The sequence below is a fragment of the Dermacentor silvarum genome, chromosome 8 (assembly GCF_013339745.2).
Source record: "Dermacentor silvarum isolate Dsil-2018 chromosome 8, BIME_Dsil_1.4, whole genome shotgun sequence".
Classification (NCBI taxonomy): Eukaryota; Metazoa; Arthropoda; class Arachnida; order Ixodida; family Ixodidae; genus Dermacentor; species Dermacentor silvarum.
In genome coordinates this window covers 2524119-2539084 of record NC_051161.1, presented here as the reverse complement: position 1 = coordinate 2539084, position 14966 = coordinate 2524119, and the positions used below count along the sequence as shown (strand labels likewise).

Genomic DNA, 14966 nt, shown 5'->3' with positions numbered 1-14966 from the left:
AACGAGCAAAAAGGGAGGTAGAAGGGGTAATGAAAAGGACCGGAGAACAGGGTGAGCGCTAGCTTCCAACTGATGGTTTATTTCGTGACTTTCGTGACTACTTATACACTCAGTGAACCATGTGACATGAAAAGACGACAAAAAAAAACAAAACCTGAAATAACCATGTAAAAACATATTCAGAAAGCACATGGCGGCAGTCTGAGATACGCCAATTCATTGCTTGATAGCGTTAATGAAGGTTAGCCTACACATGCATGGCCAAGACCTATGATAGCTTTCGCATCAATGATTTCTCTTGTAAGCTGATTATGACTACGACCTAGAATGTTGCATTCTTCTAAATACGGTTTGCAACCACACGTTTTGCAGTGTTGCGCAAGAAACCCCCCGGCTGTAATGCAATTCTTAGCATTGTAGCTATGCTCGCGCAGCCTATCATTCAGACATCGGCCAGTTTGACTGACGTAACGTTTTCCACACTTGAGTGGAAAGCAATGAACAACACAATGTGTGCAATTAACAAACTTCTCTTTATGTTGTTTTATCACAGCTAGGAGAAGCCTCCTTATTTGGATTAGTGAGCTTGCAAATCCTCATAAGTTTGTTAGAGGCAGAAAGCACCACACGAATATTCGCTTGCTTGGCGATTTTCTTGAGATTGTGCGAGACGGTGTGGATATAAGAGATAATGCTTGACCTACCCCAAGTACAGTTGTAGGATTATCTTCGTGCTGGTTGTCTTTTCTAAACTCTCTTAGAATCCATTCTGCTACTGAAACTTGTAAGTACACAGGGTAGCCAGCCTGCAAAAGCCGTTTGCGCTGAGAAGCAAAGCTAGAAAAAGCGGAATGGTAGCACAATTTTTTCAATGCATTATTTAGGCAAAGGTTAGCAACGCCTCTCTTGAACGACTTAGAACGAGCAGAATAAAAAGGAAGATGTGGTTTGTTAGCACGAGGTTCATAGTTCCAACGCGTGTGAATATCGGAACAAGTGAAGCACAGATCCAAAAACCAGATCGTGTCATTCTGTGGGAGCTCGTGGGTAACGTCAAGGGGGGCAAGGCATTCTTTGACATTTATTTTTTTTTATTTATTTACAAGTACCTTACAGGCCTCGCAGAGGCATTGTGTAAGGGGGGCAATGCAAAGTAAGAACAAATTGGGTTAACATCAAAGCCAGTAAGAACAGTGCAGAACAAAATGAACAACAACAGCAAAAAAATTGTCCAAGTACAAAACTAGTCATATGTATGTCACATGAATAGGCAAGTTTAAACACATAAAAGAAATTCAACAGCGTGTTGGACAGATCGAATGAAGTGTAGTGAAACAGACTACGCAGTTTACCGGTACTAGATGGGATAACAAACAGGACTTAATGCAACAGCATCACTTTGATGAAAAAAAAAAAAAGGATGCATGGATCATGGGAGCAAATAGACCAGCTAAGCATTATCAGTGAAATGGTTGATGAGATGCTCGTGAAATTTATTGTGATTACGCTGAAGGGCGGTACTGTTTGGAAGATCATTCCACAGTCGTATGGCACACGGGAGTGACGAGTAGTTAAAAGCATTAGTGGAGCCGTAGACACGGGCGTAGCTGAAGTCATTGTGTAATCTGTGCGATAAGTGAGAGGAACATTGTAATTGTGCTAGCGAAGATCGAGTGGAAGTGACATATTTATGAAAGAGAGACAAAAGTGCAATGTCACGACGTAATGTTAATGGATGGAGTGAAAGTTCGAGCTTTGGCTGGGTTACACTGGACAAGTTGTTATAATTCCGCGTGATAAAACGACAAGCCCTGTTCTGAATAGCTTCTAACTTCTGTGTTAAATATTTTTGATGAGGTGACCAAATGGATGATGCGTACTCTAACTGGGGTCGGACAAATGTTTCGTAGGCCTGTTTATGTACGTGAGGAGTAGTGGATTGTAGTTGCGACGAAGATACCCCAATGATCTAGAAGCATTATTAGAAATGGTAGTTATATGGTCGACCCAGGAAAGAGTTTGTGTGAGGTGAACGCCCAGATATTTATACCCTGTGGTTCTAGCCAATGTGTTGTTATTGATGTTGTAAGGAAAGAACGAACAAACTGATTTATGGGTAAAGGAGATAATTTTACATTTTGAAATTTTAGGAGTCATTAGCCATGTTTTACACCAGTTGTTAATGCGATCCAGGTCACTTTGGAGGGATTGGTGATCATCAGCTCTTTTTATGGAACAGTAAACAATGCAGTCGTCAGCAAATATACGTAAACAAGATGATATGTTATTTGGCAGGTCATTAATGTAGATTAAGAATAGTAAAGGACCAAGGACGCTACCTTGCGGCACCCCGGATGTAACATCGGAAGGAGGAGAGAAGTAATTATTGACAACGGTGAACTGCTGGCGGTTTGAAAGTTACGGACCCATGACAGGGTTAGCAAATCTAATTTAAGCGCAGAAAGTTTTCATATTAGTCGGCAATGTGCTATGCGATCAAATGTTTTAGAAAAGTCTAGGAAGATGCAATCTATTTGTAAATTATCGTTCATGTTGTAATGAAGGTCAGTAGTGAATTCAAAAAAGTTGTCGCAGTTTCACCCGAAAGGCGAAGCATCAATTGCGATAGCAACTTAGTAGAGAGCTATACGGAGTAAGGATAGTAGTTTTATCCGCTGTACAAACTTGGACATGCAGCAGCACCGGCAACACACAGCACTGTTGTCGACGCCGTCGGCGTTTTGCCCGCGTTCGCACAAAATGCGTGCGGCGTTGGTGACTGTTGCCGGAGCCTCTGACATAAATAGGCACTTGGTGCCGCAGCTAAACGTCGCCTCCCTTCCCTGCCCCCCCCCACGGCCTTTCGTGCGTCAGAAGAAGGCGCGTTTGCTCTACATATATGGTGATTGTAAAGGAGGAAAGAGACGCCTACTTCTGCAGCCTTTAAGGGGGGACGTGGCTTTGAAAATCAACTTCCTGATTTCTTCATGGATTTTGATGAAAATTGGCACAAATGTTTAGAATGTCTCCCTAATACTTCCATAAAAGTTTCAGAGTGATACCTTGAGAACATTTTATTGAGCAGAATTTTTCTCTCTTGAACTTTCTGGAGGGCCTGGAGAGCTTAAAAAACATGATGGAAGGCTCGTTGAGTATTGACTGCATAGCTCAATGCGTGCTGAAGGTCGTGACAGTCTTACTTTTTTTTTTTCGCAACATAAATTTTTTAGATAGTCATTTTTCAAGTTACCTTCGCACCAAGCACACTTTCGGGGTGAACGAATAGCCACGCCATAAATTTATAAAATGTCAAGATAAAAATGCGAGACTGTCTCGACCTGCACTGTAGTCCAAGGAACGTGACAAAAAAAACAGAATCAAAATAGGCTAAACGGTAACGAAGAAATCAGCTCCAGGAACTGAGCAGAAAGGCGAAAAAACAGTTTTGAGAAAACGGCTCTCAAAGTTGCACCTTCTCTTCAGTTCTCTAAAACGCACCAAAGTTGTAATCTTTGATGTGTTTTGTGACGTGGGGCTTCTTGGACATGTGGCCTCTGGTCTGCTGAGCCTTCGTTCTGCCTTTTTCATGTTTGTATGGCATTCTTTACTGCTGCTCTACAAAGAGCATGGTGCCTGGGTTTCAAACCAAGTGAGGTGCAGAACTATGTGGGCATAAATATACAGTAGTTCTAGCGTTGTATCTGCAGACTGCCTCATTGATAGCAGCCTATAGTGCAGTCAGTGAGGCATTGTTTTCTTTTGGTAGAATCGACCATGTTACTGAATGAAGGCTCTCAGCAGCCTTCTGAATCATCTTCCATTGACAATGGCTATGGAGGTTAGGAGAGCCACTGATAGATAGGCAGCAATGCAGCTGCTAGGTGCTTTCCAGCCTGTACTTTTTGTATCATGCCTCACTTCTACAGCCAGGTGTCTGTGCCAGCCCAAGTGGCCTAGTGAACAGAGCTCATGATGAGGTTCTCTTTATGAAGGGGTGGTATGATAGGTATTATTACTAGATATCGTGGCATTACGATAACAGAGTCGGCGCGCGATGTGCTAAGTCGCGGGTCGATCCGAGGTGCCGATGTGCGAAATGCCTGGTCGCGGGTCCGCGGAATAGACGCTCGACGAGCTTGGTCGCGCAGTCCGAGGTGCCGATGCGCGAAATGCCTGGTCGCGGGTCCAAACGCTCGGTCAGCTCAATCGCGCAGTCCGAGGTGCCGACGCGCGAAATGCCTACCCGCGGGTCCGAGGAATAGACGCTCGAGGTGTCGACACTCCATGAGCGATGTGCCGACACGCGAAATGCCTAGCCGCGGGCTCGAGGAGTCGACGCTCGAGGTGCCGACGCGCGAAGTGCCTAGTCGCGGGTCCGAGTCGACACTCGATGAGCGATGTGCCGACGCGCGAAATGCCTAGCTGCGAGCTCGAGGAGTCGATCCTCGTTTAGCTTAGTCGCACAGTCCGAGGTGCCGACGCGCGAAATGCCTAGCCGCGGCCTCGAGGAGTCGAGCTCGCGGTGCCGACGCGCGAAGTGCGTAGCCGCGGGTCCGAGGAGTCGACACTTGTTGAGCGATGTGCCGACGCGCGAAATGCGTAGCCGCGGGCCCAAGAAGTCGACGCTCGCTTTGCTTAGTCGCGCAGTCGGAGGCGCCAACGCACGAAATGCTTAGGCAAGGATCCGAGAAGTCCGCGCGCGATGTGCTTCATCGCCGAGTCGGAGACGCCTACGCGCGAGAGGCTTAGCCGCGTGTCCGAGCATTCCGTGCCCGAAGCTCGGTCGCGAAGTCCGCGTCACCGATGCTCGGAATGCTTAGCCGCGGGTCTGAGACGTCCACAAAAAGCGGGATCGGCCACGCTACTGCTATGTCCACGTAGCGCCCGCTTTAACACTCGTCGAAATTACGGAAACTGTCCGGAGCTCGCGAGGACACCGCAACAAGCGGAGCAGACGACGCCATCACGGAGCGAACACCGAACCAATGGTGAACCGCGCTGGAGTCACGGGAGCACGGCACAGAACGCGCGTTTGTTCTCCGCCGTGCGTTCACTCCCCGTGAAAGCGCGCGTCCCTCGCGCCCTTTCACTCGCACATACAGCGTTCGGTGGCGCGCGGCGACGATTTCGTCTCCATTGACGTCATACGGAACCTCACGGCGACGGCAACGGCGACGCCGACGGCAGAAATCTGCTTTGGAGTGTCCATATAATTGCTATCGCAATAATAACTGTGACTCACAGGAAAAGCCTTTTTGGAATCCGTACTGATTTGGGAAAAAGAAATGATTTGATTCTAGGTGATTGTAGATATGCGATGCGATAATGTGTTCAAGCATCTTGCAGCAAATGCATGTTAGCGAGGTGGGGCGATAATTTTCATGCGAATGTTTATTACCACTTTTGAAAACGGGTACTACCTTTCCTATTTTCCAATCAGTGGGCAGTTCGGTTGTTGAAAATGACTGTTTGTAGATGCGAAGTAAGATGACGCTGGAAACTGAAGTGGTATTTTTTAGTATTTTTGAATTTATTTCGTCGACACCGGAGGACGGGAAGGACACTTTAAGGTTATTGATCAGGTGTACAATGTCATTAAGTGTAATGTCGATAGGTGCCATGTAGTGGTAATCAAAATCATTGACGTAAGGGATGCTAGAATTATCTTCTTTGGTAAAAACAGATGTAAAAAACCTGGTTAATGCAATGGGAATGTCAGCATTCGAATATGGGGTGTTGTAAGCATTATGTATCGAGATATCGTTTCCCAAGCTACGTTGACCTATCGTTTTCCAGAATTTACTAGGATTATTTTTTTTAGTGCAGGAAGGTCTTCTGAAAAATATTTATCTTTTCTCCCCCGCACAGTCCTTACACGTCTCCCTCCGTAGAATGTGAACCCGTCGCAGGCATGTCCAGTCGGGGTTCATAATACGTGGTCAGCTGGTCAGCATGGGCTATCCCGCGACGGCGCCCTGTCGTTGGGTCTGTCAGCATGAAGTCGTTAGCACCGACATTCCTTGTAATTCTATAAGGACCTGAACGTCTTGGTGCGAGCTTCGATGATACACCTGTTGCTGCATTACTTAAAGTATGGCTGTCCAGGAGAACAAGGTTGCCTGGTTTAAGGGCAACTGGCCACCTGTGGTGGTCGTAATACAGTGGAATCTCGATGATACGATCACGGCTAATACGAATTTCCGGATGATACGAATTTTTCTGTGGTCCCGGCCGAGCCCCATTACTTTGCAACGTACTAGAGAACGGTTGTTACGAATTGATTTCCGGCCCGCGTCGGTTGATACGAATAAACGCCGCCCCACCGACGGCGGCGAAAGAAAACAGCGCGCAGTCACGCGCTTTCTCCCTTTCTCTTTTGGCGCGGAGGTGCGGACACGGCGCCAGCGCGCGTTCCTCTAGCCCGCCGGGCGCAAGCATCGCCTCCGCGGGGCCCCCTCGCCCCTCTGCCAAGACTGCCGCGCTTCTGAAACGCTGCAGCACCTACTCTGTGAGTTCCCTGCCTTCTCGAGGGCGCGCGCGCGCCACCCTCGCCCGCATCTACCGCGCGCACGGCTTGCCCTGTTCGACAACAGAGGAAATCTTGCACCCCTCGGGCTGCACGTCAAGTCACGCGAAGCTATTCCGTGCGCTACTGAGCTTCGCTGACGACACCGGCCTGACTGATCGAGTATAAATCTTGACCCGCCCCCTTTGCACGCCTCCGTAGTAGCTCAGAGCCGTGCCGTGTGGAGATCGCTTTCAAGATACGGTGCGCGCGACAACACCGACAGCCGGCACAGGCGCAAAGCACAAGAACGCATTTGTTGGCAGAGTAAAAGCCGCCCTCCCTCCCGTGCTGCCTTCCCGCTTTGCTCCTTTCGCGTGGGAGATTGCCTCGCCAGTTACCCTTGCCCCCGGTTGCAAGATACGCATTTGGTGCCGCAGCACAGCGTCGCCCCCCCCTTCCCCTCCCTCCCATACCCCCACGGCCTTTCGCTCACGTTTGCTCTTCGCTGTGCGTTCGCTCTCCGCGAAAGCGCGCGTCCCCCGCGCGCTTTCACTCACACATACGGCGCGCGGCGACGATTTTATCACCCTTGGACTCATGCTCCACGTCTCATGCTCCTCCTCCGCATCGCCCTCGTTGATCTCCTCTCCCATCGGTGGGCGCACCTCGTTGAGAAGCGTGCTCGCTACCGCCCTTGTCGGCGAGATGTTCCCGTGGAAGCCGCATTATAAACCGGTATTTCGTCTCACGCGGCTGCCCTGTAAGCGGTTTGCATATACATGGAGTTCTATGGGAGGGTAAACGGGAGCCGGAAAAGGCCGCGTTGTAGCCAGTTAATCAGCCCCCCCCCCCCCCCCGGAAAAAGGAAAACTTTCCACCTATGCTTGAATGATGTGTGGTGTGGAAGTAGTGGCTACGGATACACAGCTAGAGTGTTGTGCGCTGTATATTTCATTCTTTTAGATATTGAGAGTGGGAAACAAAACCGACTTGCGGATTATATAAACAATTAACGAGTTTATTCTCTGCGCTTGCGGGAGAGGTTGGCACAATGCAGGATGTGTCGGACTCAATCTGTACAAGACATGTCTCGTTCTGCACAATCATATGCTTCCTCGTGGAGTTATTGCATACTATCGCAAATGGAGGCTGGCCACCTTGTTCTAAATCAGCCACCGTCCATGATGACTGCCAGGCTTGACAGGACACTTTACGTCTGATACACAAGCCTGCTTGGTTATAATTTAAATACTAGTACATTTCAGTGATGATGGTTGCCCTGTGCACACTACTATGCGAGCTGGAAAAAAAAAAAAGAGAGCGAGAAATGCATTGGAATGAAAGAAAGACGTTGATAAGTGAACGAATTTCAGAGCTCCGCAACCACTGCGCAAAACTGCAACAAAGCAGTGCCATCCTTATTTGGCTCAGCCGTAGTGACAACTTCTGAGCATGCATTGCTGCTTTTGAATTTTTTGTTTTTTCCTCTGACTTCTGGCTGTGAGAAGTGCACAGACAAAAAGGAACTCAATTTTGCTGTGTTTAAGGACAAAAGCTGGAACTAGGGAAGCCCAGATAGCAGAATGGCACCATCTAACATCACTGTACGAGAGCAATTTGTTCTGTTTTCAGAATAATTTAGCACTATTCAGACACGACCCATCAATCATGGTGCTGCTGCTTCCGCTTTCATTGGGAGCCAAAGGCCTCAACCTGACGGAAGCCACACATGTGCTCCTCGTCGAACCCATTCTCAACCTTGGGGAGGAGCTGCAAGCCATAGGCCGGGTTCATCGTATTGGGCAAACACGGTGAGAATTCCTTGCTTCTTTTTGCTTTCCACTGAGAATTATAGCAGGAACCAAGGTAAACAATGTTTATTAAAAATCAGGTCGAACTGCCTTCGGCACCCTGCAGGTTACACAGTAGCAAAGAGTCGCGCACAGTATACAGATCAGTGTTATACATATCGCAAGAAACATACCCTTGATATGCAGCATACACTTGACTGGCACATGCAAAATACCAAATGAAACACAATAATAAATAATAACAAATCATACAAAGCCTGTGAACTGAGCTTCTGCAAGCTTTTACACATCGATTCTGGCTGCAATTTGAGTAACCTGGAGAAAACGTTTGCAATAATTTTGGTGGCAGTTATGCCTTCTGGAACGAGATGCGCTGCACAACTATGGATTTTGAGTACTGTGAATAAGTGCTGTATTTCTTAAGGTGATTTCACAAATGTGCTACTTTTGTTCTTCAAGCTGAAGTACTAAGTCCAAGTATCAAATCACGCGCATTGTGAACGCTAAAGTGGGAGCCTTCAACGCTAAAGTGGGAGCGGCCCGGCCCGGCCCATGGGCCGGGCCGGGCCCGGGCTTTCGGGTAAGCCCGAGCCCGTGCAGTGCTCTAATAACTAGTACACCAATCAGTTGAGATTCTGTGAGGTACAAGGCCGCTTCCTGTTTGCACCGGCGTAAGTGAAGCAGAAATGAGTTGCACGCACTACTTAAAATGCGTACACATGCCATATCTATGCTGTGCGGTGAAATATTCTGTACAATTCTGAATCTGTTGACGTAAAGGCAAATGACGGCTGCACACTCGCACACAGCGGAAGACACAGCGGCCCATGCACTTGCCGCAGGAAATGCAACCCTCTCGTATGAAGAAGCAGGGTGATGAAAGCTTCGAAAAAAAAAGCCTTCCCCGTTTTTGCGCGTACTTAAGTTTTCTAGCGCAAAGACGCAGCGAACAAGCTATTGCTATGGGAGTAGGTATAGCCTGGTCACGCATGCATTTTCACGCGTATAGCTGTCCTTGACTTGTGAAACGCACTTCGCCCCGACGAGGACGACACCATCTACGCTTAACGGAAATTAACATATAATGATGTCTTCTCCGTTCGGGCGGGTCGTCTCAAATATGCGTTTTCGAAGACTGGTCCATTCAGTGGCGCGATGAGAGACCGTTGCTCCAAACGACCACTGTACATGTCATGCTTACTGTATTTTACTGAGCTTGCTTTACTGTTTACTTAATTTCTTCACAAGCACACGCGAGGGGGGGGGGGGGGGGGGGTTGGGAGGGGGCCCCCGTCCCATGTCTTTGATATACATGTATAGAGTCTGCTTAAACTACCAATATATATTATCGATCACGTCACGTAGAGAAAAGCAGACGCATGCCCCCCCCCCCCCCCCCCCCCGGTCGGGCCGGTGAACCCCCCCCCCCCCCCCCCGAAAAAAATTTCTGGCTACGCCCCTGCAACCCAGTACAGGGTAAGTGAAAGTGTTAATAAGGAGTCATCAAAAAGTAAGTGTGAGAAACAGAGACGGTGAATTCGATGCAAAGAATGGAAACAAAACCAACATGGAGATTTACTAGAATGGGAAGAAACAGATTCGAAGGGAACACCTGTATGATTACACAAAGGGCAGCGCCTTGCTATTTAACACTCGAGCTGGTTGCCTAAGGACGAGAGCATACTGGAGCAAATACTCACAACAAGATGAGGCATGTGTATGGTGCAGCAAAATCCGGAGACCACTCAGCACATCCTAACATTTGGTTTGTGAAGGGATTCACCCAGTGAGACCCGTAGGTAACGTACTCCTTCCAGAAGCGCTTAGGTTTAAAGTGGACGGAAGCATCAACCAGTCAGCAGCCGAGATAAGCAAGAGCCGTTGAGAGTATTGGTGGAAAAAAGCAGGGAAGAGATTGATACGACCGGATCAGTTGAAGGCATATAGATATCGGTACAAGGTATGTATAGGTAGAGAAGTTATGAGGAAGAGAAAAAAGATTAAAGAGATGTTCTTCCCATTCTTGTAAATCTCCATGGTCTTTTTTGTTTTCATTCTGGAAACTTTTTTGTATGCATTCTGGACCACCCCGGGCTGCGTGCCCGGGCGCACTCCGAGCTAGTGACGCCACTGGGCGCAGCTACGTACCCCACAGCTCGCACGCGCTCATCGGTTCGAGGATTGGACAATAGGAGAAAAGGAGGGCAGCAGCAGAGGCATATATAACTACCTGGGCACCGCTCTCCACTCTCCACAGCACCTCATGCTCTCTGACTGCAAACGTGCCTCGACCAAAGAAGGTTACATATTTACATATGCAAATATATATTCAAATTATACCAGGTGTTTCTTTACGAAGACTAAGTAATATTGAAAAATAGCCGCTTTAAAACAAAAGGACAGTTCTTTCGCAGACATGCAGTCAGTGGTGGCGCCCTCGAAGTGATGGATGATGCTTGGTAATTAGTCGCTAATTAACAAAAAGCCATTAACCTTTAAACCTTTAGTTTCAGCAGGCTCAGTGTAATTGGGAAATTTAAGCGAGCTCTCCATACGAGCCATATCAACGTTTGGATCTGGAAATATGCGATTACCCTCGGCACTGTGGCACGGCGAAAATTGGCTATCGGCGCACGCGAAACCGAAGCTAGGAGGCTGCAGCGAGCGCAGAGCCGCGCACCTCCAAGCGACATTCTGCTTACGTCACCCAACAGCGGGCAGCCAGCGCGCTTCGACAGCGAGGGGGAATGGAGCTTCAGCGGCGTTGAAGACGTCGTCGGTCGTCATCAACTGCGATGTATTCGTCAGCTGTCGTACCTACTGATGCGCTGAAACAAGCATAGTACGAGTTAAAACAATTTCTGCAGCAGCGCAGCAGGACTACTACTGACATTGGCAAGGCCCTTCAGTTGCGTCACTAGTGCATGCCATTTGCACTCGCGCAGAGCGCACTTTGATGGCATCTGCGGGGGGGGCAGTGGCGTTCTTCGTAAAGCAACAAATAAGCCTAGGGGATACCTAGATTTCTTACTTGCATAGGCAAATTCGTTGTAGTGGTCTTCGTTGTAGAGGCGTTCACAGTACATGTGAGGCATATAGGAATTCGACGAGGCTTAATTGGTTCCTCGTTATACAGACGTTCGAGTTATATATATATATATATATATAATATATATATATATATATATCATAAGTACAAGTAATTTTCCCTATGTTGTCCTTGGTATCGTTCGTTGGCTTCTTATGATATATATATCATAAGAAGCCAACAAACCGATACCAAGGACAACATAGGGAAAATTACTTGTACTTATGATGGTGAATTCAAGAAATGATAAATTAATTGAAAATAAAGTGGTTTCATAGTTCAAACTGATTCAAATGGGCACAAGCGTACCCCGGCCTGGTGTTCGGCTTCCTTCAGGGATGATACGCTTGGGAAAGGAGCCTGCACCCTGAATTCCGGTCGAAACCATCGTGAGCACGAAAAAAAGTGATGTTTGAGCCGCTTCCATGGCGCCCCAAGCACCTATTCAGGTAGGACAAATACCTCTTCCAAGCATTGAGATACCATAATGGCCGAGCACCAGGCCAGGAGCGCGCTTGTATCTATTTTACCGGTAGGTACCCAGCGGCAGCACTTGCCTCCCACAGCCGCATCAGCTCTTCAACAAGGCCGTCTGTGGTTGGACAAGAGATCACTCCTGAAATCTTGATTGGGCCCTCTTTCGGGATGTGAACCCCTATGAGAGCCGAGCGCCAGGCCAGGGAACATCTCTACCCGTTAGAAAAAACCAGTGGCTACCTGGCGGCACCGGGATTTGAACTCGGTACCTCCCGCATACGAGGGAAGTGCTCTACCGCTAGGCCACCACTGCAGGACTTTCGGGGAGCTTCCGGGGAGCTCCTCATTCATGGCCAAGGTCATTCGGTCAATCTCATGCTTGTCTTTCGTTTTGTGTTGCCAAAATGGATTATGCCCCTTGAGCAGCTTGTACAGCATGCAGCCTAGCGAGAACCAGTCGGCGCTGGAATCGTAGGCTGTGCCTTTGGAGAGCACTTCAGGTGTCATGTAGCCATGGGTGCCCACGCTAGCATGGGGCTTCTTTTTAAAAAAATCACAGGCCAAACCGAGGTCCGATATCCGTACATGCCCATGCTCATCAAGAAGGATGTTGGCCGGCTTAAGGTCCCAATAGACAACGTATCTCCGATGCATGTGCTCCAAGCCGAGAATCACCTCGGCTGCTTAAAACCTCATATCCTGCTCTGTGAACACCCCATGCTGAGATAGGTGGTAGTGCAGGTCCCCCCCCCATTCATAAGGTCCAGTATAAAACACATGTGGGTTTATTGACCAGTTGCCCTCACCAAAAAGGTCACGTACTCGTGACGCCTGCGGCAAAAAGGATGTTCCACATCCGCCCCCAAAGTTTGTGAATGGTGGCGCTGGCTAACACTCCCATGGACGTCATTCGAGGGCAGGGAAGCTAGCAGCAAGATAGAATTTGAAGAGCGATTGAGAGAAATGGCGGTAAAGCGGTGGGCAAGGAGAGTTTTCGGTTATTTGTACATGAGGAATGTTGATACAAAATGGAGGAAGCTGACCAGAAAACTGTCAATCAAATATTTGGACTGCAGGAGGGGTGCAAACCAGGAAACAGCGGTTAAGAAAAAGGTTAAGGAAACAGAGAGGTGTCTGTGGAAAACAGGGATGCAGACGAAATCAGCACTGGGAACATTCCGAACTTTCAAGCAAGAAATTGCCAAAGAAAATATCTATGATAATTCTAGGGGAAGCTCTTTGTTGTTTGAAGCCAGGACGGGAGTATTGTGGACTAAGATTTACAGAGTCAAGTACCAAGGTATAGACACGTTGTGCGGTGCGTGTGGAGAGGAAGAGGAAATGGCTGAACACCTGATATTTTTCTGTAAAGCGCTTTACCCTACAGTGCAAAGCAACGGGGCTGATTTTTTCAAAGCATTGGTGTTTAGGGACAGTGGAGGCAAAATAGACATTAATTAAGCGGGTAGAAATAACGAAACGGAAGTTATCTGATTGGTGGCTAAAATCAAAGCAAGAGTGAAATTTCACCCTCCACTAAGTACAAAATATACTACTAGTCACAGCTAGGTGGCGGGAGCCGCTGCCCGATTTAAAGGGTTCAGCCTCAACCATCCATCCAGAGTTAGTTGTAGTAGCAAAACATAAACACCCCAGAAATTGGATGGTAAAACGGCGCCGCGGGTAGCTCAATCGTGAGAGCATCGCACGCGTAATGCGAAGACGTGGGATCGTTCCCCACCTGCACCAAGTTGTTTTTTTCATCCACTTTGTTTTTCATTAACTTATCATTTCTTTAATTCGCTTCGTAAGTACCAGTAATTTCCCCTTTGTTGTCCATAGTATCATTGTTTGTTGGCTTCTTATGATATGATTAATCAAAATCGGGCCCCTTGGTTTCCTTTCTTCTCTTTTGCATATATACACATGGTGGCTTTATATGGGTGATATCACTTGACCCTTTCATATAACGTTTGTCCAAAATCAAAAAAGGATGCTGACAGATGAAGTCGCACACGTGATATAAAGGTTATAAACAGGGATAAGGTACCTCAAGGCTGGCCAACGTTTCGATAGGTGCACCTGTCTACGAAGATGGGTCCTCCTATCGAAACGTTGGCCAGCCTTTCTGAGGCACCTTATTCCTGTTTATAACCTTTATATCGCATATAATGTTTGGTAATTTAAGGAGCCACTATATAATGCTTCGCACCATAATAATTTCCCTAAGGACACCGGACTTTTGGCCGTAATGAACTTATAACGCTGCAAACATCATTTTGGATTCTAGGTGAGAGATTGCCACAATCTTTTAGCTGAAAACTTAGCAGCAAGAAAAGCTGCAGTTGGTAGCAAACAATTGGTTGTAGTAGCTACAGTGCCCTTGAACAGAACTCTATGTGGTCTGTAGCTGTATCCGTGATTCCTGTTTGAACATTAAAAAAAAAAAAGAATAGTGATGTGCTGCCATTAACCTGCTTTGATAAGTTACGTGGATATTAATCTCTTTGTTTTGGTTCGTATGTGTCTGTGCAGGAAGACTTACATTCATCGCTTCATGGTGAAGAATACTATAGAGGAACGCATCGTCGACTTCTTAAAATCATCACAGACGTCTCGGAGCTGCTTAGAGGACCATGCGAAGATGACCATCGACGACCTAAAGAATCTGTTTAAGTGAACGCAATGTCCGCGAACAGTGTCTACTTCATTACAACTTGCCGTGGTGGCTATGGTGCTGCGCTGCTAAGCACGAGGTACCGGGATCAAATCCCGGCCGCGGCGGCCCTGTTTCGATGGGGGCAAAATGCAAAAACGCCCGTGTCCCGTGCATTGAGGGCACGTTAAAGATCCCCTGGTGGTCAAATTTATCCGGATCCCCCACGTGCCTCATAATCAAATTGTGGTTTCGGCACGTAAAATTCCAGAATTCAATTCATTTTCATTACACAACGACGTGCCACTGACCTTCAGTGTTGTCTGGATTTCAACATATCGTTCGCCTGTCTCTGGAGGTATACATCTCTCCGAGGTGCGCGAAGGGACGCTTTACTTCGCACTCGAAACCTCTGCTTATCACGAA

General features: G+C 47.6%; 1 protein-coding gene across 3 annotated transcripts in view; it reads left to right on the top strand.

Annotated features, from left to right (window-relative positions):
* Window positions 1-14580, top strand: part of LOC119460522 (E3 ubiquitin-protein ligase SHPRH) — a 245675-nt gene extending 231095 nt beyond the window's left edge. For all 3 annotated transcript variants that reach the window (XM_037721440.2, XM_037721439.2, XM_049655121.1), the window contains 2 exons: window positions 8141-8319; window positions 14420-14580. In XM_037721440.2, coding sequence (XP_037577368.1) covers window positions 8141-8319; window positions 14420-14564 — 324 coding nt within the window. In that variant the 3' untranslated portion in view covers window positions 14565-14580. The remainder of the gene's footprint in view (window positions 1-8140; window positions 8320-14419) is intronic.
* The last annotated feature ends 386 nt before the right edge of the window (window positions 14581-14966 follow it).